Genomic DNA, 24,356 nt, shown 5'->3' on the forward strand with positions numbered 1-24,356 from the left:
CCAAATATCTGGCCAAACAAAGTAAGGATACATGTGGGGTCACAAAACCGTTCCAGGCACTGTGGGCTTATCGCTTATCGCAGGGTCCAAAAAAAAGAAAAAGAAAAATATCTTGGAAAGTCTTGCCTTCAAGACACACAAAGATTCGACGAAATCTCAAGATTACCGGGGCAAAGATGGCGGCGGCGGATATTTCCTCAAATATGGTCTCTCTTATGAGAGATAGTGAGACATTAGGCCTCTTGCCACCCGAAATACTTGAAGTTGTACGAAATCATGCCGCCTCTGGAATGCTCGATGCCATCGCCAATGCCGCCCTTTCACCACGCCTCACTGATAGGCTTTTCGTTCATTTTCAGCACGTATTCGCCGATGTATGTGCGCGATGGGTCCTCCAACTTGCGCAAACAGACAGGAATGGCTCTGTATTAGCTTCTTATGCTCGGATATTGCCGTTTGCGCCATATCTCTCTATATTTCTCGAACGATTTCTCTCCCATCACCGTCCCAAGCAACCTGGGCTCCCAATTTTCCGTCCGGCTCACCTTAACTCATGGACCGCCACCCCCGATGACCCCGTTTCCCTCCAACGAATTCTACTCTCAATATGGAGGTTGAACAGCTTCGACCAGCGAACCTATGGCCCGTTATTATCCCCTTCCGATGCGCAGGAACTTTTCGCGCATGATGATCGAGCAGTCAGGTATCTAGCGATCCGCATATTTTGTCAGCTTCTTCAGGCATCAGATTTCAAGCTTGAGGCTCTTATCCAGGAACATCTCGGTACGGCAGACCCCGTATTAGGTGACTTTGATGGCCTCGAGGTTGACTACGGTTTCTTGTCTCTACATGAGCATAGTCGTGTAAATGCGGTGGAGAAGCTTCGCCAGGATATTGCTCGCTCAGGAACACACGATGGCCCAATCTTCGCGCCACAAGAACTCACTCCACATGTCGTATCATATGGTAGAGTCATTCTCCCACGTCCGAGCGGCACTTTTGTGCAACAATCATCCCTCGTCGTCACGTCGACTGTGAGGGATAATCTCGAGCATCTTGCTAGCCTTCTACGAAACCCTGGTTCCATTCTTCTTCATGGCTTGCCTGGATCTGGCAAGACATCCGTTATCAAGGAACTCGCCAAGGACCTCGGCATGAGTTCGGACATGGTAACTCTTCACTTGAATGATCAAACCGATGCCAAGATGCTCATCGGTCTCTACTCAACCGGGTCGAAACCTGGCAGCTTCCAGTGGCGGCCTGGAGTTCTAACAAAAGCTGTCAAGGAAGGAAGATGGGTTTTAATCGAGGATCTCGACCGTGCTCCTGCTGAAGTCGTCAGCTCGCTGCTGCCGCTTGTTGAGCGAGGGGAGCTGCTCATCCCTAGTAGAAGTGAGAGGATTAAAGCTGCCAGTGGCTTCCGTCTCTTCGCCACTGTTAGGACGTCAAAAGGTATGAACGGCCAAGAGACGCTTCCACATCTCCTCGGTCTACGCTTCTGGCAGCAGCTCGCTATCCGGCCGCTGCCGGAACGAGAGCTAGAAGAAATTGTACGAGGCGCGTTTCCAATGCTCGACAAGATTGTTCCCCAGATTCTCTCCGTCTTCCACCGCCTTACGCGAACTGCTTCGATGCCATCAATCGTTGCCTCAAGTCGCGGAATAGCGAGACAGATGACACTCCGAGAACTCCTAAAATGGTGCCGAAGATTGCAGGATCAGCTTCTCGCCTCGGGCTCGACTGTGACGATCAGTGAAGAGACGAGAGAGCGAATGTTCATGGAAGCGGTGGATTGTTTTGTTGGTCACTTGCCAGAGGGCAAGGGGAAGGATGAACTGGTTTTCGCTATCGGAGAAGAGATGCACATGGCTAAGGCTTGGGTTGAGCACCAGATGACTGCATATGTGCCCGTCCTGAAGGATAGCGAATCCCATCTTCGCGTTGGCCGAACCTCAATCGAGAAGCACAAGAATCCGACGATCCAACGGTCAAAACGCCCATTTGCCGATACTACTCAAGCTAAGAGGCTTCTCGAACAACTCACTCGCTCGGTGCAGTTGAGAGAACCGGTTCTATTAGTGGGCGAGACTGGTATCGGAAAGACGACAGTCGTCCAACAACTAGCTGACATTGTTGGCCGCAAAGTTGTTGCCGTCAATTTGTCTCAGCAGAGTGAGGTTGGCGATCTCATTGGTGGGTTTAAGCCTGTCAATGCTCTCAACCTTGCGATCCCCTTAAAGGATGAATTCGATGAACTTTTCAGAGCCACGGGCCTAGCCGCGAAGAATCAGCCGTATTTGAACCGGATCGCCAAATACATCACGAAGCGACAATGGTCAAAGGCCTCCAAGATGTGGGTGGAGGGGGCGGAACTGTTCAAGAAGCTACTTCAGGTAGAGCAGAAGAGGACTCGGGAGAATGGCGAGCCACCCGCAAAACGCCAAAAACAAGAAGCACCCTCAAGGCTTAGGCATCTTGTCGATATCAAGTCCCGATGGAACGAATTTGAGAAGAGCCTTGATCAGTTCAATGCTCAAATCTCGGGAAATAGCAGCGCCTTCACATTTTCGTTCGTGGAAGGCAATATTGTTAAGGCTGCAAGGAATGGAGACTGGGTCCTTCTGGATGAGATAAACCTGGCTTCTTCTGATACCTTGGAGAGCATCGCTGATCTCCTTACTGACCCCGGTGAGACCCCCTCGATCTTACTGTCGGAGACAGGCGAGATCGAGCGAATCACGGCCCATCCCAATTTCCGCATATTTGGTGCGATGAATCCGGCAACCGACGTTGGAAAGCGAGACCTTCCAGTTGGCATTAGGTCGAGGTTCACGGAAATTTATGTCAACAGCCCGGATCGTGACTACAAGGATCTTTTAAAAATTGTGAAGGCTTACCTGCATATCAAGAGTGCCAAAGATGAGCAGGCTGCAGATGACATTACAAGACTCTACTTGAATACCAAGCAGCTAGCGGCCGAGAAGCGATTGGTGGATGGAGCGAACGAGGTACCACATTTCAGCCTGCGAACTCTGACTCGCGTCTTGAGTTACGTGAGGGAAGTTGCTCCCTTTTATGGCCTGAGAAGGGCATTGTACGAAGGTTTCTCTATGGGTTTTTTGACCCTTTTGAACCGGGAATCGGAGGAGCTGCTGGTTCCGTTAATAGCACACCACATCTTCGGCAGTGGCAATTCGCGAAGTTCAATCTTGTCCCAGCGTCCGAAACTCCCGGACGATGGGCGCCAATACATCCGGTTCAAAAGCAAGAGTCAGGACAGACAATATTGGCTCCTTCAGGGAGAACAAACGCCTGTTGAAAGCGAAGACTATATCATCTCCCCTTCAGTCGAGCGAAACCTTCTTAATCTCGTGCGTGCCACCTCGAACGCCAGGGACGGCGGTTTTCCGGTCCTCATCCAGGGTCCTACTTCCGCTGGCAAGACGAGTATGATTGAGTACTTGGCAAACTACAGTGGGAATAAATTCGTACGGATCAACAATCATGAACATACAGATCTTCAGGAGTACCTCGGGACCTACGTATCTGGTACGGATGGGCGTTTACGTTTTCAGGATGGCTTGCTCGTGCAGGCGATGCGCCGCGGTTACTGGATTGTACTGGATGAATTGAACCTTGCCCCTACTGATGTCCTCGAGGCGCTCAACCGTTTACTGGATGATAACCGAGAGTTACTTATCCCTGAGACTCAAGAAGTCGTCAAACCGCATGAGAACTTTCGCCTCTTTGCGACTCAAAACCCTCCAGGTCTCTATGGTGGAAGGAAAGTGCTGTCAAGAGCCTTTCGTAACCGTTTTCTAGAACTGCATTTTGATGACATCCCCGAGGATGAGCTCGAATACATCCTCCAGAAACGGAGTCGGTACACTGCCCCATCTGATTGCAAGAGAATCGTGACGGTTTATAAGGAGCTGTCACACCTGCGTCAAACAACCCGCGTGTTCGAGCAGAAGGATAGCTTTGCTACTTTGCGTGATCTCTTCCGGTGGGCCCTTCGGAATGCCGAGAACCGAGAAGAAATCGCTGCCAACGGCTTTATGTTGCTCGCTGAGCGTGTCCGAAATGAGGATGAGCGCATTGCTGTGAAAGAAATCATCGAGAAGGTGTTTAGAGTCAAGATAGACCTTGATGAGCTCTACTCAAAATCCTCACAGGCACTACGCCACCTTCAAGAGAACCGCCAAGGCGTCGTCTGGACTCATGGAATGAGACGTCTCTACATGCTTGTCTCTCAAGCCATCCGGAACCGTGAGCCGGTTCTGCTCGTCGGCGAGACTGGTTGTGGAAAAACGACGGTTTGCCAAGTCCTTGCGGAAGTCCTCGGTAAAGAGCTGCACATTGTCAACGCACATCAAAACACAGAGACTGGAGATATTATTGGTTCGCAGAGGCCAATTCGGAACCGAGCTTCAATCCTCGAAGCTCTGCATGTGGCTCTTCAGTCAGCCATGGAGGCTTTAAAGCAAGACGCCGACGGAACTACAGATGAATTACTAGGAAGAATTCGCCAGCTCCCTGCGGAGGCCCTTTCTGCCATTCCCGAAGACCTCAGAACGCAGATTGAGACACTCGAGATACGAAGCAAGGCGCTATTCGAATGGTCCGATGGAAGTTTAGTCCATGCCATGAAAACGGGACAGTTTTTCCTTCTTGACGAAATTTCCTTGGCTGACGATTCGGTTCTGGAAAGGTTGAACTCAGTCTTGGAGCCGCAGCGGACAATTTTATTGGCAGAAAAGGGTATTGACGACTCCTTCATGGCAGCGGCGGACGGCTTCCAATTCTTCGCGACGATGAATCCTGGTGGCGATTTTGGCAAGAAGGAGCTGTCTCCGGCACTAAGGAATCGATTCACTGAAATCTGGGTTCCACCCCTTTCTGGGACGGAAGATATTCTCGAGATCGTAACTCGGAAGCTCGTGAAGGAGGTCAAGAATCTAGCAAACGTCATCGTGGACTTTGCTACATGGTTTGGAGAGACATTCAGATCTGCTTCCGCGACAGCATTTTCTATTCGAGAACTTCTGGTTTGGGTGCAGTTTGTTAATCAATGCCATGGAGTTGATCCGCTCTTTGCCATCGTCAATGGTGCTGCAACTGTGTTCATTGATAGCCTTGGCGCGAATCCATCGGGCCTCATCGCTCTGGATTCTCAAGGCGTTGCGATTCAGAGACGTAATTGCTTGAACAAACTCAGTGAGCTCCTCAGAGCCGATATTTCTTCCATCTATAATTCGAATCCCGAGTTGACGTCCGATGATGCCAAGATCGCCATCGGAGGGTTTGCCATACCAAGAATCTCGAACGAGGTCGACGAGAAGGATTTCAAGTTCTTTACTCCCCCAACGACTAGGCTCAACACGTTAAGAGTTGTCCGCGCCCTTCAAATGCAAAAGCCTATTCTCCTTGAAGGCAGCCCTGGAGTAGGAAAGACTACACTGGTCGCAGCGTTGGCCCAGGTGTGTGGACAGCCCCTGACTAGAATCAACCTTTCCGACCAAACCGACCTTATGGACCTTTTTGGAACAGATGTGCCTGTTGATGGAGCTGAAGCGGGAAATTTCGCCTGGCGTGATGCTCCCTTCCTGCGGGCCATGCAAAGAGGCGAGTGGGTCTTGCTGGATGAAATGAACTTGGCGTCCCAGTCTGTACTGGAAGGATTAAACGCGTGTCTGGATCACAGAGGAGAGGTGTACATCTCTGAGCTGGATCAAGTTTTCAAGCGTCACCCCGACTTTCGCCTCTTCGCTGCTCAGAACCCTCATCACCAAGGAGGTGGCCGGAAGGGTCTTCCAAGCTCATTCGTCAACAGATTTGTCGTCGTCTATGCTGATGTATTCTCTGGCGAGGATCTCCGCCTCATTGCGTCCAACCACTCACCCGACGTCGCACCAGAGACGATCGAGAAGCTGATTCGGTTCATCACGGAGTTAGAACGCAAGATAGCCCAAGACCGTTCATTTGGCTCTTTGGGAGCCCCTTGGGAGTTTAATCTTCGTGATTTGCTGCGCTGGCTTCATCTCCTACATAGTTCAGACCCCCTTCTCGGCACTGCAAAGGTTGACGATCTCCTTGATATCGTTGTTCGGCAAAGATTCAGGACAGAGCGAGATAGACAAGAAGTTACGAAATTATTCGCGGACATCTTCGGCGAGTCCCCAAGGACCCACAGTCTCTACCATGATATCAACTCCTCATTCTGCCAAGTCGGGTTGGCACTCATGCAACGCAGTCATCTGGCCCAACCGGTTGGTCTGCAGAATATCGATCTGAAGACTCGTCTTTCTAACATTGAGACCCTCATACTCTGTGTAACGCAGAATATCCCTTGTATCCTTAGTGGTCCATCGGGCTCGGGGAAGTCGGTACTTGTTCAACACTTAGCGGCCCTCGCAGGCAAGTCGCTCGTAACTTTCCCCCTGAACGCGGATGTGGACACCATGGATCTTGTCGGTGGGTTTGAGCAATCCGACCCGCTGCGAGAGGTAAACTCCGTGCTTCAGGAATTGCAGGAAACATTGCAAGCCTCTGTCCTCTCCGTGGTTCCTGGGAAGGCGCCTGCAGATGCCCTCCAATTGCTCCATCTTTTGGCAACAACTGCGGAAGTACCCGAGCCCACCATCTTGCTTCCTCTAGCCGAGAGTCTCTTATCATTGGTCTCTCCGTCATCGGAGGTTGGGGCTGTCCTTACAAGAGCAGTTGAGACCCTCCAGAAGCCGTTGACAGTGACAAACCCTCGCTTCGAGTGGTTAGATGGTGTTATCATCAAAGCTCTACAGACAGGGCAGTGGCTCGTTTTAGACAATGCCAACCTTTGTAGCGCCTCAGTGCTCGACCGACTGAATTCTCTTCTCGAACCCAATGGCTTCCTTAGTATTAATGAGCACTGCGATCCTGACGGAGAACCAAGAGTCGTCAAGCCGCACCCTGACTTCCGGATCTTCTTGACAACTGATCCAAGATACGGAGAGTTATCGAGGGCCATGAGAAACAGAGCTATTGAGATTCATCTTTTTGAACCTATGGCCGAACAGACCCGGCATCTGAGATGGGTGACTGCCATCGAGAGCACCCTTCAGCGGTACCATCTCTCGCTGTCGATGTCCCGTGATGATGGCGAGGATTCGGCTAAGGCTATAACGGCTCTTGCCTTTGAGCGCCTTACAAAAGCAGACGTCCACCTTCTACCTCGATTTGTCAAAGATGGGAACTCGCAGGCTTATTATAAGTGTCCTGAAGTTGCTAAGCAATCTCAGCAACTCGTAGAGTTCCTGCGAGCAGACAGCATCCGCGACCTTAGCGCCTCCATCTCCAATATGTATTCTTCCCTCCCTGCCATCAACTCTGGAAATATCGGGGACGCTCAGGTCGGTGACTGTACGATCCTGCTTTTCTTAATGTTTCATGCTAACATTCATGCAGCCAATTTTCCCCATCAAGAATCTTCCGATAGCCCTTCTTCTTTCCAAGACCGTGGGTCCACAGCCATTTAGGCTCGCAATATGCTACGAGTACCACCAAGACCTTCAATCTCTGGACACCGAGATCCGATCTCAAGCCATGGCAGCAAGAAGTTCCAAGATCGCTTCTCTGAACCGCCTGCAACGCTCCTTTGTCGCGGAGCGGGTGACCGCAGTCTCCAAGGATTCGACTGTCGACGTTGCTGAGTTCTTCTCGGCTGCTCTCTCGTTGATCGATGGCTTCCTCCGAGCTCGAGATGCCGAGAGCGATTGGCGAGTGAGTGTAATTTGAGATGACCTCCCTCGAATTTGAATCATTTCTAACTTAAACTAGGTACAAAATCGGCTTCTCCGGGGCATAATTCACTACATGCGAAGAACTTTACAGCTCGTGACAGTATCAAACGCCTTGTTTGATGAGGCGGTGTTCCAAGCCCACTTAGCTCAGGGACGAAGGCTTCTAAAAAATATTCAGTCTCAAGCCTATAACCCGGCGGTGCGAGAATTCGTTACCGACTTGCTCAAGAAGATCGACCGACACTTTTCCTTGGGCTTCAGTTTGAAAACAGGCCTTGGCATGGAGGATATCTGGAGGACGTTCCGACCAGATCTCGTTCCAGATTCTGCCATTCTTAAACGGTCCGCCGATATTATTACCCTTGCCAAGCGCTTTGATTCGTTGAAGTGGAAGATCGGTTCCCCGATAGCCGATCTGGCTAAGGCAATGTCAACATTCTCGATGGCCTATGGTATCGTCCGATCGGGCAGGGCTGGTGCAGAAGCTCTAATCATGGAGCTGGCTACTGAGATTCAGTCTCTGGAAACCAGGATCGGATTAGAATCTGCAGATGTTGTCCCATTCTTCACGGGGAACTTCGAGACACTGCGGCAAATCTCTGTACTTCGGGATTTTAAGCTTGGAAACAGCATTAAGGGTGACAATATTACTGTCCTCTCCAACGTACCGACACTTGCCCAGTTATATCTGGAGGACACTCATGGCTCGGCCCAACTTCTACAGGCAATTGACTACTTAGCGTGTCAGGACTATGAGAACCTCGCGTGGAGGGGCAGACTCCTCCCGTCAGTCCTTGCCAAGGCAGGCGGGATAGGTGCCACGACATTGAACTCCCTAGCACTACTTGAGATGGAACTACCTCAACTTACCACATTCCTATCCCAGGCGTCCCGGGCTATCACATCTAGTACCTTTGTAGATCTCAACGCTATTCTACACAAACTGGTCATAAGCTTCGTTGAGGCTCTTGAACCGGGCCTCAGTGACAAGCTGTTGGACACCGAAACTAGGTTGCACCAAGTTTTGGCAACTAAACCTTTGAAATTTGAGGATCGTCAAACCTGGTTCCCCGAGGATTTGATCGAGCCTTTCCTTGGCGTCGCACCGCATATCCTTGAAGTTTTCAAAGACAATCTCCTCCTGTCATGGTGTTCATTAATAGCGACCTCTCTAGGTGGTACGGACGCTTATCGATTTGCCGCCTTGGCCTGGGTTCAGTTTGCTGTTGGAGCGCTTCGACTTTATGTTCCCAACAGAGTCTTTGATCCACATCTCAGACTGACGCTAGAGATCGAGTCCTACAAAGAACTGAAGGAGAACTTGTTGTCCAAACTCTCTTCGCTGGTTACGTTCGAGTCTCAGTTTACTGGCCAACTTTCTAATCTACGAATCGAATTGCTTGAGCGAGAAATTGATAATCTGGGGCCTCTGCCGGCGGATAATGACAAGGTTTACCGACCAGAGCGGTCAGAGCTCAGCCAAATTCATGCCGAGTTTAATAATGTCTTGAAGGCCACAGTCTACTCCGAAGTAGCCACCTCAAGCCTCCATGACCTTCCCGAAGAAGGACTACACCTGGTCACGGAGAACGTTAGTCGAGTTATTTCCAGACTCTCGGGATACTTCGAAGCCTACCAAGACATGATTCGGCCGGTCGTGAACTTCCTGCGCATTATGCAAGTTGGTCTGTCGCTTAATACTGAGCCGGCACGTCTAAGCGAATCCACTTCCGAACTCATCTCAGCTACGCCATTCCTTGGTGGCAATTTCATTGCGAGGGCACCGAGTCTTCAAAATAAGACGTTCGAGTTTATTGACCTTATGACCATATCCTCTGCAGTGGATGGAGTGGATAATTTCAGCGCCGAGGACCGAGAGGCCGTTTCTGCTTGTTTCCATGCATTCTACAATGAATGGACTCGGAAGCTCGAAGCGGACAGAAAGGAAGAAGAGGCAAAGCAGAGCCTTTACCGTTTTAAGGGTAGCTTTGAAGACGAAGAGGAAGTCAACGAAGAGGAGTTCAACGAACTATTCCCTACATTTGACGGAGAGGAGGATGAGCAGACGGCCAAACCTTCCCTCAAGAAATACAAAGTGAGGGACATGTCCATCAAAGTGGCCGAGGCTCACAGAAATCTACTCCTCTCTACTCCAGAAGCTCCCTCTGCTATTCGAACTGCACTACTCTCTATTGGGCGTAAGATGGCCTCAGATCTGTCGGAAAAGTCAACTGTGGATCAGGATCTGAGCAACAAACTTCTTCCCGGCACCCTCTTGACCCTTAGCGACCAATTGTCTTCGTTGAACATGGATGGAACGCCAAGCAACTACAGCTTTTATACTGACGCAAATCTCCATGAAGCGCGCCAGCTGGTTCATCTGGTCAACAGGATCAAAACTAGATTCCGCGAACTGCAACTCACCGATGAGATTGGCCACCTTCAGCCACTCGCCGATGTGCAAGCCTCTTGCGAAAAGGTCTTACAGCTTGTACATATAGAACCACTTGCCAAGATGCTGCCGAAGGTGGAGCACTTGCACGCCATGGTGTACGAGTGGCAATTTGGAGGATGGGCGAGCCGTGTCCATTCCGTTCCCGAGCTGTACAGCCGCTTGACCGAGTCGATAGTTCGTTGGCGCCGATTGGAACTTTCCACCTGGTCAAAGATATTCGATATGGAAGTCCGCCGGTGCCATGATGATGCGAACTCTTGGTGGTTTGTCGCGTATCATGCGACGATTGCGATTCCCATGGCGCTCCAAGAAAAGGGTAACCTGAAAGAATACGCTGAAAAGCTCGTTACGGATCTAGAGGTCTACTTCACATCAGCTATTCTCGGACAATTCTCTACTCGACTGAGCTTATTGAGACAATTCCATAAGCACCTACAGCTTCTAGTTCTGGATTATCCCGCGCTTTCAATTGTGCACACGACCGTCGGCAGCTTCATTTCTATGTATCAGCGGTACCAGAAGGTTGTCGACGAGGAAATTACGCGGGGCCGGTTGCCAATCGAGAAAAAGATGAAGGATGTGCTTCTCCTCGCCAGTTGGAAGGACACAAATATCAACTCCTTACGGGACAGCGCTAAGAAATCCCACCTCAAGCTCTTCAGACTTGTTCGAAAATTCCGTGAAGTTCTTGGTCAGCCGCTCAGGCTGGTTATTGAAAAGGGTGTTCCGGATGAAGAGTATCCTCTGACTGCGCTCGCCGAGGACATGTCTTTGGCGAAGGTTGACAAGGACAGTACCGAACTAGCAAGCCGCGAAATGCTCAATTGGCTGGGGCAATTCAAGCCTCTCGTCAACGTCGGCCAAACGGTATCACGAATGACGCAGGTTGGGCGGGTACCCGAGTTTGTCGGGCAGGCTGTGGAAGAAGTAGACGCCTTCATATCGAGCCTGTCAACCTCAATGCAAGAATTGAGGAAGGAGACGCCAAGTGTGTTGACCGACGAGAACAAAGACCTAGTGAAGCACCTCAAGGCTCGCAAGCGCAAGCTCTTTGCTGACGTTCTTCGCGAGGCTCGGACAATGGGCTTCGAATACAATCTTGACACTAAACGTCTCGCACAGCAAGAGTCGCTGTCGGCAATTCTGGCAACTTGTGGTTCATTGGCCTTTTTTAGCCCCGCTGCGGTAGAAGGCACCGAATATTTCTTCCATAAATTCATCGATATGATGCCGAAAATCAGAGCTACAGCAACGGACCACTCTGAAGAGATCACTGGCCGAGAGGTGGCGCGCAGTATCGGGTACTTGGAAGGGATGCTCAGTGCAATACTCAATCAGAGGCGCAGCCTCTCCAAGGGGAAATCCCTTCTCGATATTGAGGCAGCGGTCAAGGAGCTAAGGGATCTTAGCACAGGTGGCACGAACGACAAAATCACCAACTCAAGAAAGAATTCTAACCTATCACGGACTTTGAAGTGGTTGGTTGAGGTTCTGCGATATGCTATTCAGCTAATTGATACCCATGCCAAGCTCGGACAAGTGGATAACTCGGTATGCCAAGGGATACTTCAGTCATGGCTCACCGAGCTTGGAGACTTGTCTTTGAAGGAGCAAGAATCTAGGAAGCTTCCTGCAGGCCTTACCTCGTCCGATCGTGAGGCACTGGAGACTTTGATTTCTGAGAGGCTGCAAGTTTTCGAGCACGAGGTCAACGCTATGCTCCTACAGTTCGACAATGTTGCTTTTGTACTCCGAGAGCTTCTAAATTGGACTTCAGTTTCTGCCAAGGATACCGAAAAGCTAGAACCCCAGAGTCTGCTAGATTTTGCCGGCGAAGTCGTCACGCTTTCAAAGAAGATCCTCGAGACCGTCGCCCAGTTTCAAAAAGCGGCCGATGACCGGGACACCAAATCTCATGTTGGCAGCAGCAAGAACCTTGATACCATGATCCAGAAGCTTCGGGTTGAATCGGTGGCCCGAAATCTCAAGCAATGTGTTAACTCTCTAGGAAGCGTTGACTTATCCATTATCGAGAACGACCGGTCAATCACGGCGCTTATGGCCATGTTTGTTCCGATCGTGGACCAGTATGCGATAATCTGCCGCAACAGTTATACTCGGCTTCTCGAACTTCACCGCTCTACGGTCCGGCTAGCACACTGCCTTGGCAAGGCCTACACTCACCTTGCCTCCCAAGGCTTCTGTACTCCTCAAGAGAAGTCTGACGATACTTCGGGAGGTGAGGGTAAACTAGAGTCGGGAACTGGGCTGGGAGATGGTGAAGGTGCCGAGGATATAAGCAAGGATATCCAACCTGACGAGGATCTCTCTGAACTGGCGCAGGAGCCGAATAAAGAGAAAGATGGAGATATTGAGGATGAAAAGGACGCCGTCGATATGGCAGATGAGGACATGGAAGGTGAGATGGGCAGTGTTGCGGGGGATTATGAGGAAGGTGACAAGGAGGGTGATGAAGGTGAAAGCGAGAATGAAATGGACGAGGAAGCTGGTGATGTTGATGACCTGGATGCGACCGCTGTCGATGAGAAGATGTGGGAGGGAGATGGCGAAGAGGCTGAAAAGGATCAGCAGGGTGAGAAGCCGAAGGGCCAGAAACAAGACGATGAACAGATGGCAGCGGAAGCTCAGGATCAGGACATGTCGGACAAAGAAGACGCTGACAATGATGAAATGGAAGCCGCGGAAGAAGAACCTCAAGCCGAGTCTGAGGACGTCAAAGCACAACAAGATGTGGAGCGACAGGATCAAAACGTGGATGAGAGCGAGGCCCTGGCGCTCCCAGAAGACATGGACCTTGACTTCGGCGAGGATCAGGAGTCAGGTACGGAAGATGACGGGCTGGATGATCTTGATAGTCTTGGCGACAAGGACGAGAGAGGTGAGGAGAAGGAGGATGAGGCCAATATGCAGGGAGAAGATGATGAGCCCGCCGACGAGACGAAGCCTAGCGATGTAGATGGTGAACAGGCCGAAGAGGCGGAACAGGATGACGAAGACGTAGTTGGCGATGACGCCGAAGTTCCCAACGATCAAGGGATTGATGAACAGGGAGATGAGGAGCAGGAGGAGGACCAAGCCGAGCAAGACAACAACCTTATGGAGCAGCCATCCGCGGATCCCGTGGACACGGATCCACAGGACGTGGCACCGAGTGACGTTAAATCAGGCGGCCAAGACCAGAACAAAGACACGATGGATGTCGACGAGGACTTCCATAACAATTCAACTCGTCAAGACGAGGGTGCGTCTGGTGATGGATCGGATAGCCAACAAGCTCAACCCGGGGGCCAGGGGAAGTTGTCCCAGCCGGAAGAGGCCGCGCAGCAACAGAATCAAGAGGAAAAGAAAGAAGATGAAGCTGAGGCGAGCCGTCCAGAACCATTCCGAAAGCTCGGAGATGCCGTGGAGAAGTGGCACCGGCAGCAAAACGAAATCAAGGATTCTCGGCCAGAGGACGACAAGAACGAGCAGGCCAATCCTCAGGCTGAAGAGTCCGAGATGCAGCAACGCGAATTCCAGCACCTGCAGGACGAGAACGCTGTACCGGACACGCAGGCAATCGGCGCTGCTGCCGAGGATGAGGTCCAGCCAATTGATGACTCGATGGCGATTGATGAGGAGAAGCAAGATCCATCAAGCAATGTCTTACCTGATACGGAAGAGAAAGAGGTCGAACAAGACCTTGAAAAAATGGATACTGCCGAGCCAGAAGACATGGAAGATGCGGAAGCCAATGACGGGGACGATGGCCGCTCCGGTGTCAAGACTCGACAGGGTGCCTACAACAGGGAGAGATCACCGTCTCCGGCTCTCGTCGAGGAAGACGAAACGGACGAGAACGAAGAGGATGACGAAGTTTTGGAGACTGCCAGTGTTCTATCCGCCACGCACCTAACGGACGAAGCGCGTCCTCTGCGCGAATTCACCGAGTCAATGCAACAATGGTCAGAGTTCCAAAACAAAACACAGTCGCTCTCCCAATCTCTCACCTCTCATCTCCGCCTCATCCTCACACCCTCCCAATCGACAAAGCTCTCCGGCTCCTTCCGCACCGGCAAGCGCCTCAACATCAAGCGCATCATCCCATATATCGCATCTAGCTACAAGCGCGACAAGATCTGGATGCGCCGCAGCGTCCCCACCAAACGCGCCTACCAGATCCTCCTCTGCGTCGACGACAGCAAGAGCATGGGCGAGTCCAACTCGGGCAACCTAGCCCTCGAATCCCTCGTCATGGTCTCTCGCTCCCTCACCATGCTCGAGGCCGGCCAGATCGGCGTCGTCGGCTTCGGCGCGGATGTATTCACCGCCCACGACCTCGCCGCCCCCTTCTCCTCCCACGACGCCGGCGCCCGCGTCCTCCAGCGCTTCTCCTTCTCGCAGGACCGCACCGACATCTGTCTTCTCATCCGTTCCACAATCGACCGCTTCCGCGCCGCTCGCCTTCAAGCTGATCGCGGCGGTGAAGACCTCTGGCAGCTCGCCCTCATCCTCTCTGATGGCCTCACGCAATCCGCCACCCATGATTCCATCCGCAGGCTGCTCCGCGAGGCCGCGGAGGAACGAATCATGATCGTCTTCATCGTCATGGACGACGCGACGAAGCGCAAGGGAGACAGCGTCCTCCAGCTCAAGGAGGCGCGCTTCGTCAAAGATGTCGACGGCACGTCCCGAGTGGTCATCGAGAGGTACCTTGATACCTTTCCGTTCCAGTACTATCTTATCGTGCACCATTTGGAGGATCTGCCGAATGCTTTGTCGGGGCTCTTGAGGACTTGGTTTGCTGAGGTTAATGCTTAATTTTTTTTCATTTGTTCTTTGATTTACTGGGTGTCTACCGAGATGGACTACAGTGTACGGAGTAGTCTCATGTTTTCCCTGTTTGTTAGAGAAAAAAAGTAATAGAATCTTGAATTTTAAACCATGAGCATGTCCTTTTCCACCCCTGTTCGATGCTTGCACGATGGATTCTGTGTATAATAAGGAGACAGTTGAAATCAGTTCAGTATTTTGTTTAATAATTGCAAACCGCAAGCTTGCTAGGTACAATGTATTTCATACGTATATATATATATATATAATAAAAAAAAACTTTTCTTTTCGCAAAAACGATTCCGCCCGAACCCAAGGTGTAACTGTGCCCTACACCCTGTCAACGTGTTTGATGTAAACCATGAAAGAGGCAGAAACATGACCTCCAACCAGATCCCAGATGCCCGCCCGCTTTGCAATGCCGTGAACTTTTCGGTATTGTCGAAACCAAACGCCGATTGTGTACTCGAATCGCAGAATCACGCCTCCCAAAAGCAATATTGCGCAGCCCGAGGAAAAAGAGAAAAAAAAGCAAGCACGCGAAAACACCCCCCGTAATTCCGTACCGCCCATGGGTCATACCCGCTGAACACCCCAGGTGCTGCCATTGCCGTACACCATGCCTCTTCTGTCCCTCCCTTTTGACAATACTGCTCCGTCCGCCGATTCTGTATGAATCTCCACAGCTCTCCTCCTGACCAAGCAGCATAAAATAAGACCTTGACCCCCAAACCCCCCACTCACCCCATACTCCAAAAGCAGGCAAATCCGAAGGCGCAATCGGATTCCCCCGTAAATGCTACGCCGCCTCCAAAGCAAGAACGAACCATATCCGTCAACGAACTCCGATAAATCGCGTCCTGGGACCGGCTGGATCGGAAAATGAAGATAATTGACTTCCAAATTGTACACCTAAATCATCGAACCATTGGCGCCGAGGGTGTCTCCAGCGCCGAATACCATGCGGGTTCCGTCGTAAAAATATAAGTGGGGAAATGTGTGGTTTTTTATAGACAGTGAATTCGAAAGGAAATGTTTGGTGAGATCAGACAAAACATCTGAAGGTGCGAGCGCCGTAACGTGTTACTAGTGTGCTCTCTGATGGGGCGTTATCTCAGATTACTCTGGTCGAACGAGAACTGGCTGGGGAAAGCCATGCTCGCACTGAGCCCAAAGGGATCCCACTCAAGGTTCGGCTCTAAGAGTTGGGTGAGATTTCCGTAGGACTGCATCGATCCGGAGGTCTGGACTGCTTGGGCCCCAGAGGGCATCTGCCGAGGTTGGCCAGGAGAGGTGGGGGTCATTGCCATCGTCTGGTTAGGGTCAGAGAAAGGAGCAGGATATGGACCTGGTCCGCTTGGCGTGTCGATCTCGGAATCGTCCATAATATCGGCCTGAGCATCGTATTCTTGTTCTGTTGGATAACCTAGTTTAGCATAGATATTCAGGGAAACGCCGGTGGAGAAGAAAATTTCGCCGTAATAGGGAAAAACCCACCAAGCTGTTCGATGTGGTTCTGGAACGAGGGGGTCGTGTAGTAACCGGATGCCGCAGTTGGCGAGGTAACCGTTCCGGGTGTCGTTGTGGGAGTCACAGACGCAGACGCTGTGGATACAGTTGCCAGACGTGGGTTAGCTGCAGCAGATGTCGGAGCCATGACAGGAACCGGCCGGGCAGTGGGCGGAGAGATTGGTCCGGGTCCGGGGACAGGGCTCAATTGGTGTTGAGGTACGGCGGCGGGAGTCCGAAGGGGCCCAACATCGGATGCGGGCGGAGACAAGGCTGGCTGGCTACCGAAGGTGGGTGCTGAACTCGTGGGGGAGTTCGTATGCGAAGGAGGCGTGTGTCGGTTTTTGGGTGAGAGGACAGATGGCGGCTGGGGTGGTGTAGCTAGCTGGCCCATGCCAGGTTCGACTTTTGGTGCAATGCTCGAAATAGATCGTCGAGATTGGTGATGGCGGTTCATAATGGCCCGTTGGATTGGGGGAGGCTGCGCAAGAGTTTGCGGGACATGAGTCGGGCCAAGGTTGGGGCTTGCCGTCTTGGCGCAAAGTTCGGCTTGAACATCAATGCCTATGAGAGACGGAGAAGACGTCAATAGGGGCCGGGGTGAGGGGCACCGCAATTCGGTATTCATATCTATCCATACCTTTCTCAAGAAGAATGCGCTCCAGAAGGGAGTTCTTATACCGAAGCATCAAGCATTCGTCCGCCGCATTTCGGTGGGCCGTCTGGAGGTTGTGTAGGTTTTGTTCATGAATTTGGATTGTCTCCTCTAGCTGCTTAATATATTCGGTTCGGCGTTCTCGGAAGGCAGCCTGTGCCTGGCGGTTGCGTTGCTTCCTTTCCTCGGAAGTGGCATATATCTTCATCTAGGTGTCAGTCATCGCTCAATGCTCCCAGTCTCGTTGCTAGCGACAGGGATGGGAAAGAACACGCCGGGTCGGGAAGAGGGTCCATGGTGGGCTTGCGGGAGTTTAATAAAAGAATTTCCGAGCAGGCACGCTAGACTTCCTAGAAGTCCAGTCCAACCTATTCACTCCGGCCTGCTCTTATATTCCCTGACCACACCCAGCTTCCTTCTTCCTCTTGGCATTGTCGCAGGTTTTCGGGAGTAGAATCTTCTAAGGCTTGGTGTTGACTTACAGGTTTTCGGCCTCCCTTGCGTTTAGGCTGTTGAGGTTCCTGGGGAGTGCTGTTCGCGGGGACGTTGGTGGCCTGCTCGTTCTCGGGGCTGGATCGCATGGATTCTTCGCTATCTTCTTTAGTCATGACTGTTTTGTCGATGGACATCTTGTCTGCCATACCTCCCTACCGGAAAAGGACAGAGAGGGCAGGAGGACCTGAATCCTGGCGTGGCGGAGGAGGCAGCGTGCTGGGATGTGAGAAGGATCTGGCTACAAGGAAGATAAAGAAGACAACTCGGGGTTGCCAAGAGTCTCCAAGTATAAGCCCGACAGTCTTGGAAGTCCTTGCCTCTTTGTCTCCAAGTACTCGTGGTATCGACGCGTTGAGCAGGACAACGCAATCGGATTGATGGGTGATATGGATTGGAAGATGGTGCAAGTGGTGTGGGCGAGAGCAGCTAGTGGGATGAGGAATAGGGCACTCTCCTCTCGACTGGTCAACGGAGCCGAGTCGATTCGATTCGACGACAGACCGAGACCGGGTCAGGAGGATGGAACAGAGGTGTGGGGACTTTGTGCCGGTTCGAAAAGTAAACAGGCTATTTTTGTCAAGCGACGTAACAAGAGATCAATTCTGTGCAGCTTGAAATTGAGTCTCTTGTAAGTGTCTGATGCACTGTCGTGGAAGTGTTAAGGTGGATGTTGAGGGAGAAGAACAAGTTGGAAACGTCGGTGCTCAATTTGCGCCCGCAAGATATGGGGTAGACAGGGGAATATGTCCGATTAAGGGTCCTGGGAAGCCTGAAGGAGGGGGGGTGACGATGTCCAGGGCGTCTGTGGCGCTAAAACCAGGACAATGTGCAAGAGTATTTGTACATTCAACTCCGTTGGATGGCTGGAATCCGACAATCCGGTAACAGGGAAGAAAAAAAAAGAAAAATTATCCCAACCGGGCGATCTAGAGAGTGTGGGGGAAAGTGAAAAAAAGAAGAGGTAATCGAAACTCGATCGCAAAGACCCCGTGTGCGTGCAATATGTGGCCTGCGGTTGAGGTGTGAAGGTATCTTTTTGGGTCTGTTTTCCCTTTGGCAATCAACGATTTCTTTTGGTTCACGCCAGACTTGTTTGGAAGGCGGAGGTTACAGGCCCAGAACAGCAGGAAATATTTTTGGGCGGGTGCTTTTATGTAATGAAAAATTTTGTCTCATGGATGATGGACCCCTCTTTCCCCCCCTCCTTCCCCAAGGAGGAATAGCCCCAGGGAAGAGCATCCAGGATAGGTCCAGCATGACTTGGGTCTCGGATAGCGCGTGCACTAGTATAGTTTAGTGAGAAGAACCCACGTACAGTGCATGCACAGTTAGCTACTTCCCACGGGTCCCTCCACAGCACTTGTACACTCCAGTATGGAGTACTTCGTACCTTGGATCATCGATTGATCGATTAATCCATCCGACTCTTCCTTTCTCATAGTCCAGGTCTCAGCACTTAGCGGCTAGCACCATCAACGGCAGTTCAGGAGCCGACAGCCAGCTGCCTCAACTCGCCAGGCGTAACATAAAGCGGCGAGAAGAGAATGGGTACAACTTGCGTTGGGGAGCTTTCGGACGAATCCAATGCTCGCATAGCTTCACGAAGTGTGTCGAATACTACTTCGTACTCCATACTTAAACAGATTAAGCTGGTCCTTCAGTGTGCTAGAAGGAGACCTGCGTCAAGTTAAGTTTTTCCTTGGTCACCTGGCACTTTCCATCCTCTAATTTCAAGTGTACCACTTCAAGCTACTGTCGGCGACGTGTTGGTATTTTTGGGCCCGGCGTTCTACCATCTCACCCCTCTTTTGCCTATGCACGACTACGAGTAGGGAGTGAATGGAAACGGCATCCATGAGCCCCGTGAGGCCAGAGGATCAGAGTGTCGGTGGTTGGCCTGGCTGTCGCCCGCCGAGAACTTTTTTTTTTTTATAAGCCTTGTCTCCAAGCAGATTCTCCTGCGAAACCAACGGTTATTCTCCCTATCCGTCCCATCTCTAGTCGACTTGGCAAGATCACTGCGGTTCTCCCTCCACTCTACTTCGTACACTACCCCACTGGCCCACCTCATCGCTGGGGGCTTTCCCTTTATGCACCAAATCGAGGAATCTCTCCGCCTCTGAATCTGCCTAGTAGTGTAGTTTACTTCCTACACGTCACGACACTCCAAGGAGAAACGTCACGTCGCCGTCTACTACCCTAGCTCAGCATCGCGGACAGACAATGTTCAACTTAACGGGATAGAACGTGACGCATCGATCAATGTGCTCACTACACTGCTCTGGCCAGCGCTGCTTCGGTGCGTTCCTGTCCCATCCCTAGACTGATTCCACTGTATTCCGCCCCTTCTCCCACAAGTGCTTAACGCTTCCGAACTACACTCTGTATAATCAAACGTTGGCTCCGGATGAGATGATGCTCCTCGAAGTGGGGCGAAGAATGCCGAAAGCGCGAGAGGAGATGCCTCGTAAATTGCACCGTGATCCAATAATCCACCCTGGTTCTCAGGCAGGCAGAACAAGGTCCGGGGGATCGGTAGGGATGTATGCGGGTGTGCATTTTTGCGCACCTCTCAAGGCCAAGGCTGGTCAACCCTGGTTCGACCCTCCACTGGCCACTAGGGAGCCCCGCTTCACTGGATGCTCATCTCTCGCCCGCATTGACTAGTCGCAGGAGACACACCCACCCTCTAAATTTCTGTCGCGGGATTGGATCCAAGCTGCAGTAAGTGGGGTATTGGATGGCTGCAAGACGCCTGCCACCCGTCCCATCCCTACACACAAAGCTTGAAAAACATATCACGCTTCGATGGAGGGCGTGTTTGATGTGCTCTAGTGGATGTGGGATGTCCGAGACGGGTTGGTGGTCCCTTGGGAGGGGAGGTAAATAGTGACAGTGACCACCCACTGACGAGCAGTATGAAAAGTAAGGCAAGCGTCGAGGGGGTTGATATCCTCCGCATTCGGTTATTGCAGAGGGAAGTTCTAATTTTTCATTCTCTTTTTAGGAAACCACCCACATCGTCGCTATTTCCGTGTGGTTGCAGATGCAGCCCGGTTACACCCCGTTGAATGCGACTTCCAAGTGGACAGCGAGACTCTCAAAGCGCAAGGCTCCCATTTGATTACCGAGTAATATATGAGGAAATTACTTCGTATTGGCTGCTTCGCACACTTGCCATCCTCCACCGCCTTCTCTATCCGTTTAATTTCGTCCTAGAGAGGCATATGGAGCGGAAGGAGCATATGCGGCATTGAAGTCCAAAATGAATGTTGGCGAACGGACTGAGGTCCAGGCAACAGGTCGCGTGAGTCTTGGGGCTCGCGGATACCAGTCCCCACGATTCAATTGGCAAACCCGATTTTGTTGATCAATGAAGACTGAGCGCCGAGGCCAATGACAAGACATCGGAGCAGCAGTCGATCCGATCCGGTCCATTCTGCTAACGTTGGGTCAGGAAGCTATCCAAATCGCTGGTGGAAGTTCTTGACCGGACCTGTCAACGATGCGGGCAGCAGACTTCGCATCATACGGAGGATGTTATGTCAGTTTCGGTTAATTCACCTGGGAATGGTAGGCAGTTCCTTTCATTGCTCCAGGGCGCGCTCGACTCCCCGACTCCCCGACTCCCCGGCTCCCTGTCACTTTGCTTCAACAAGCCATTGACCACAGGCATACCTTACGCACCCTCAGAGCAGGAATAGTTGTTCAAGTCAGTGGCCCATCTGAAGACAGGGTTTGTTGCGTATTGTGGACGGCCCATGATAATGATTTAGGACCTAGAAAGTGCTCCGTACTTGCGTAGGTGTCCATGAAAAATGCAAAAAGAGAGACGACTTTCATTTCTTCGGTGCTCTGTATTTCGTACTTCGTACTTAGTAGTCTAAATCCGAGTTTGGTGGCTGGCGAGGCGAACGATCGACATCCAATTGATGTGCATGTACGAAGTAGTTTATGTGTCTATGTCCAAGGTACGACGCAGTGGCGCTCCCAATCCCCCAGTATAGGAACTCGAGTAATTGTACCTGTATACTTGACGGTGTCGTTTCATGGTGAGACCACTGCGCGGCTTCTTCAGCGTCGGCGTCACACCACATTACCTTGACCACTCTGCAATGAGACTTCGAACCATTTCCAATGCGTACATCGGTCAAGGACGCAAGTGCGATACTCCGAGTTTTCCAAGTTACATTAGGAAGAAGAGGAGAAGAAGGAGATCCTGCCTCCCGCGAAGTCGAGACGCCATCAGTGGCAACACGGTTCTCATGGTCTGGTTACACTGCTTTAGAGGAAGAAAGGAAGAAGCACGAAGTACACAGGTACTTCATACTCATTGAAAACGGACAGGAAAGTTGCTTGGGAGCTCAGGTCGGCGATCGCCACTTTCTGCACTGAGACACGACATCCCTGTATGCAAGGATAATTTTTTGGGGGTCACCTGAGCAGAAGGTTTGGGGGGATGCAGATGGTGGATGCAGATGGTGTGTGGTACGTTCCTTCCAATTGACCGGGAATTGCGCAAAGTCAACGCCTGGCAGCCGAAGTCGGTGCTAAAAAGTTCGAAGTACTGTTGACGTAGACTTACTTCTCATCAATTCTTACCATCAGCTTTGTCTGCACACCTCCGCGGACCCCCGACTTCTTTCAATAATATTGTTTGACAAGCATCCTATTCTCCGTTGCCCGAACAAACACTCTTCCCGGGTGCGCAGGGGTCCCATATTACTGATCCACTGGTTGGATCTACATGGTATGGAGACGACATCCACGACACAGTTTGGAGCTGCAGGACACTTCGCCAGCACATATAAGCAGCAGCGGATTGGCTAAGGGGTCAGATGCAAAGGGAAATGTTTGACGAGACCCCCGCTCCTGAACCCCCCATCAGAACAACCCCCGCCCTTGCCGGATGACGACGAGTGTGTCCATGGACTGGATGAACCGACACACGGGAATTGATAACATTATGGGCTGGGGCTAGTAATATGCGCCTCACACGAGAAACCTAACAGAGTACTGACCTGTGCCCCCCACGACAGGGGACCAAGGAGAGCTGGAGAAAGGTGCCAGCTATCTTTGGTGTGCGTGGTCGCAGACGGTGGAACGCGCAGACATTTGAAATCACGTCAGTTACAATTCCAGACGGCATGGGGGGCAAGGTGGTCGGAGTGATGCGAACCGGCGACAAGAGAAGAGAAGGAAAGAAGGAAACAAAAACATATCTTGTGAGCTGCACTACTTGGTCCTCGTAACTCGTCAAGAGGATGGTCGTTGGATGGTCAGTGATTGGGCCGGCTTGGTTCCTGTTCGAATTCTCGGCTGGATCTCACCCACTTTTCTAGAACCCTTCTAGTGTCGCATTCGAAGAATTTTGCGCCCGCAACGAAGCACTCTCCACCACGGGAATGCTTCTTGATCGAACGGGCGACGAACGTTGGCCGATCTTTAATTTTTTTTCCCTTCCATTGCGGAGAGAAGCTGGTCTTTTGCATGGATCCACACCCCTTGCTAAAACCTGCGAAACTCATACTCCCAAAGCTCTTCGACGAAATACAAGTACATCATCCACCCTTCTTCCTGCTCAGGATTTGATGCCACGTTTTTCCATCGGAGATTCTACGACGTCGTACAACCCTCGAGGCAGTGGGTCAAACGGCAGGACAGGCAGGACACCAAGCCATGGGAAATGTACAGTGCGATTCTCTCACCGACCCAGGCAAGATACTTCCCCACGTCCTCACCAAAATCATAACCAAACAGAAGCAAGACGAGCTGCGGATCAGATCCAACATTTCAGCACCCCAAGCAAGAAAGTTGCACCACCCCCGCCGTTTGTCCTTCGTACGGAGTATGGTATGTCGACCCCGGCCACGCTGGTGGGAACCATTCGATGCCCACGACCTGGTGAAGCCAGCTGATCCCATAGAAGCGCTTATGTGGAGCTTGGCATGCCCTGTATAGCCTTGATGATCTCCAGATGTCACCGTGCCAGCCTCGATATCCTTATCTCTCGGCAGACGACTGGGAAACGTAATGGCGTGCTATCTCTTGAAATAGGGGCTGACTCTTCACGTACTCCGGTATATCATCTGGCCATGTCTGCCTTCTCGGAGATTACATTTGGGGCCTGAACGACTGTTGCAAGAGAGCAAGCACGAACCCTCCACTTGGGAAACTAACCAACCAGGCGGCTCGGACAGGCCAGCGCCCCCAAGCCGAGACGGTGAGGCAGACCCTATGACCCCATGGGAACGAAATCGACGACAGAATTCCCGCGACCGAAATAAACAACTCTCGAGATATGCGTCGAAGCTTTAGCAAATATTCGCACAGCTGGAGACATCAACAACGGCGGGGATTCTCAGCAGTAGAATAGCATTTTTTTCTCATTAAGTGTATCTCTCGATTTTAAAGAACGCCCTCGAAATCAAAGAAAACGACGAACGTAGTAGACCTTTCGTTACAATGCCAAAAATGCGAAACCCAAAACTCCAATCCCTTTCCCAAACCCGAATCCGAACCCTAATATAACACAATCTTTGAACTGTTCATACACGTTGAAAAATGAGAATCATAAGACCCTCGTCGGAAAAACCACGCATGGAGGAGAGAGAGAATTCAATGACGCCCA

General features: G+C 51.4%; 2 protein-coding genes across 2 annotated transcripts; one reads left to right on the forward strand and one right to left on the reverse strand.

Moving 5' to 3' along the window:
* Window positions 1–176: 176 nt before the first annotated feature.
* On the forward strand, window positions 177–15,054 carry SAPIO_CDS5800 (Midasin; the record flags this gene model as incomplete). Its single annotated transcript, XM_016788052.1, has 4 exons — window positions 177–374; window positions 741–7,388; window positions 7,444–7,758; window positions 7,957–15,054. The coding sequence occupies 4 exons, from the start codon at window positions 177–179 to the stop codon at window positions 15,052–15,054; spliced, it is 14,259 nt and encodes a 4,752-aa protein (XP_016642368.1).
* Window positions 15,055–16,175: 1,121 nt separating this feature from the next.
* SAPIO_CDS5801 (uncharacterized protein) lies at window positions 16,176–17,859 on the reverse strand (the record flags this gene model as incomplete). The annotated part of the gene is made up of 4 exons (XM_016788053.1): window positions 16,176–16,480; window positions 16,564–17,139; window positions 17,216–17,438; window positions 17,713–17,859. 4 exons carry the CDS (start codon window positions 17,857–17,859, stop codon window positions 16,176–16,178), a joined length of 1,251 nt encoding a protein of 416 aa, XP_016642369.1.
* Between the last annotated feature and the right edge of the window lie 6,497 nt (window positions 17,860–24,356).

Source organism: Scedosporium apiospermum, assembly GCF_000732125.1.
Source record: "Scedosporium apiospermum strain IHEM 14462 chromosome Unknown SEQ_SAPIO_0099, whole genome shotgun sequence".
NCBI lineage: Eukaryota > Fungi > Ascomycota > Sordariomycetes > Microascales > Microascaceae > Scedosporium > Scedosporium apiospermum.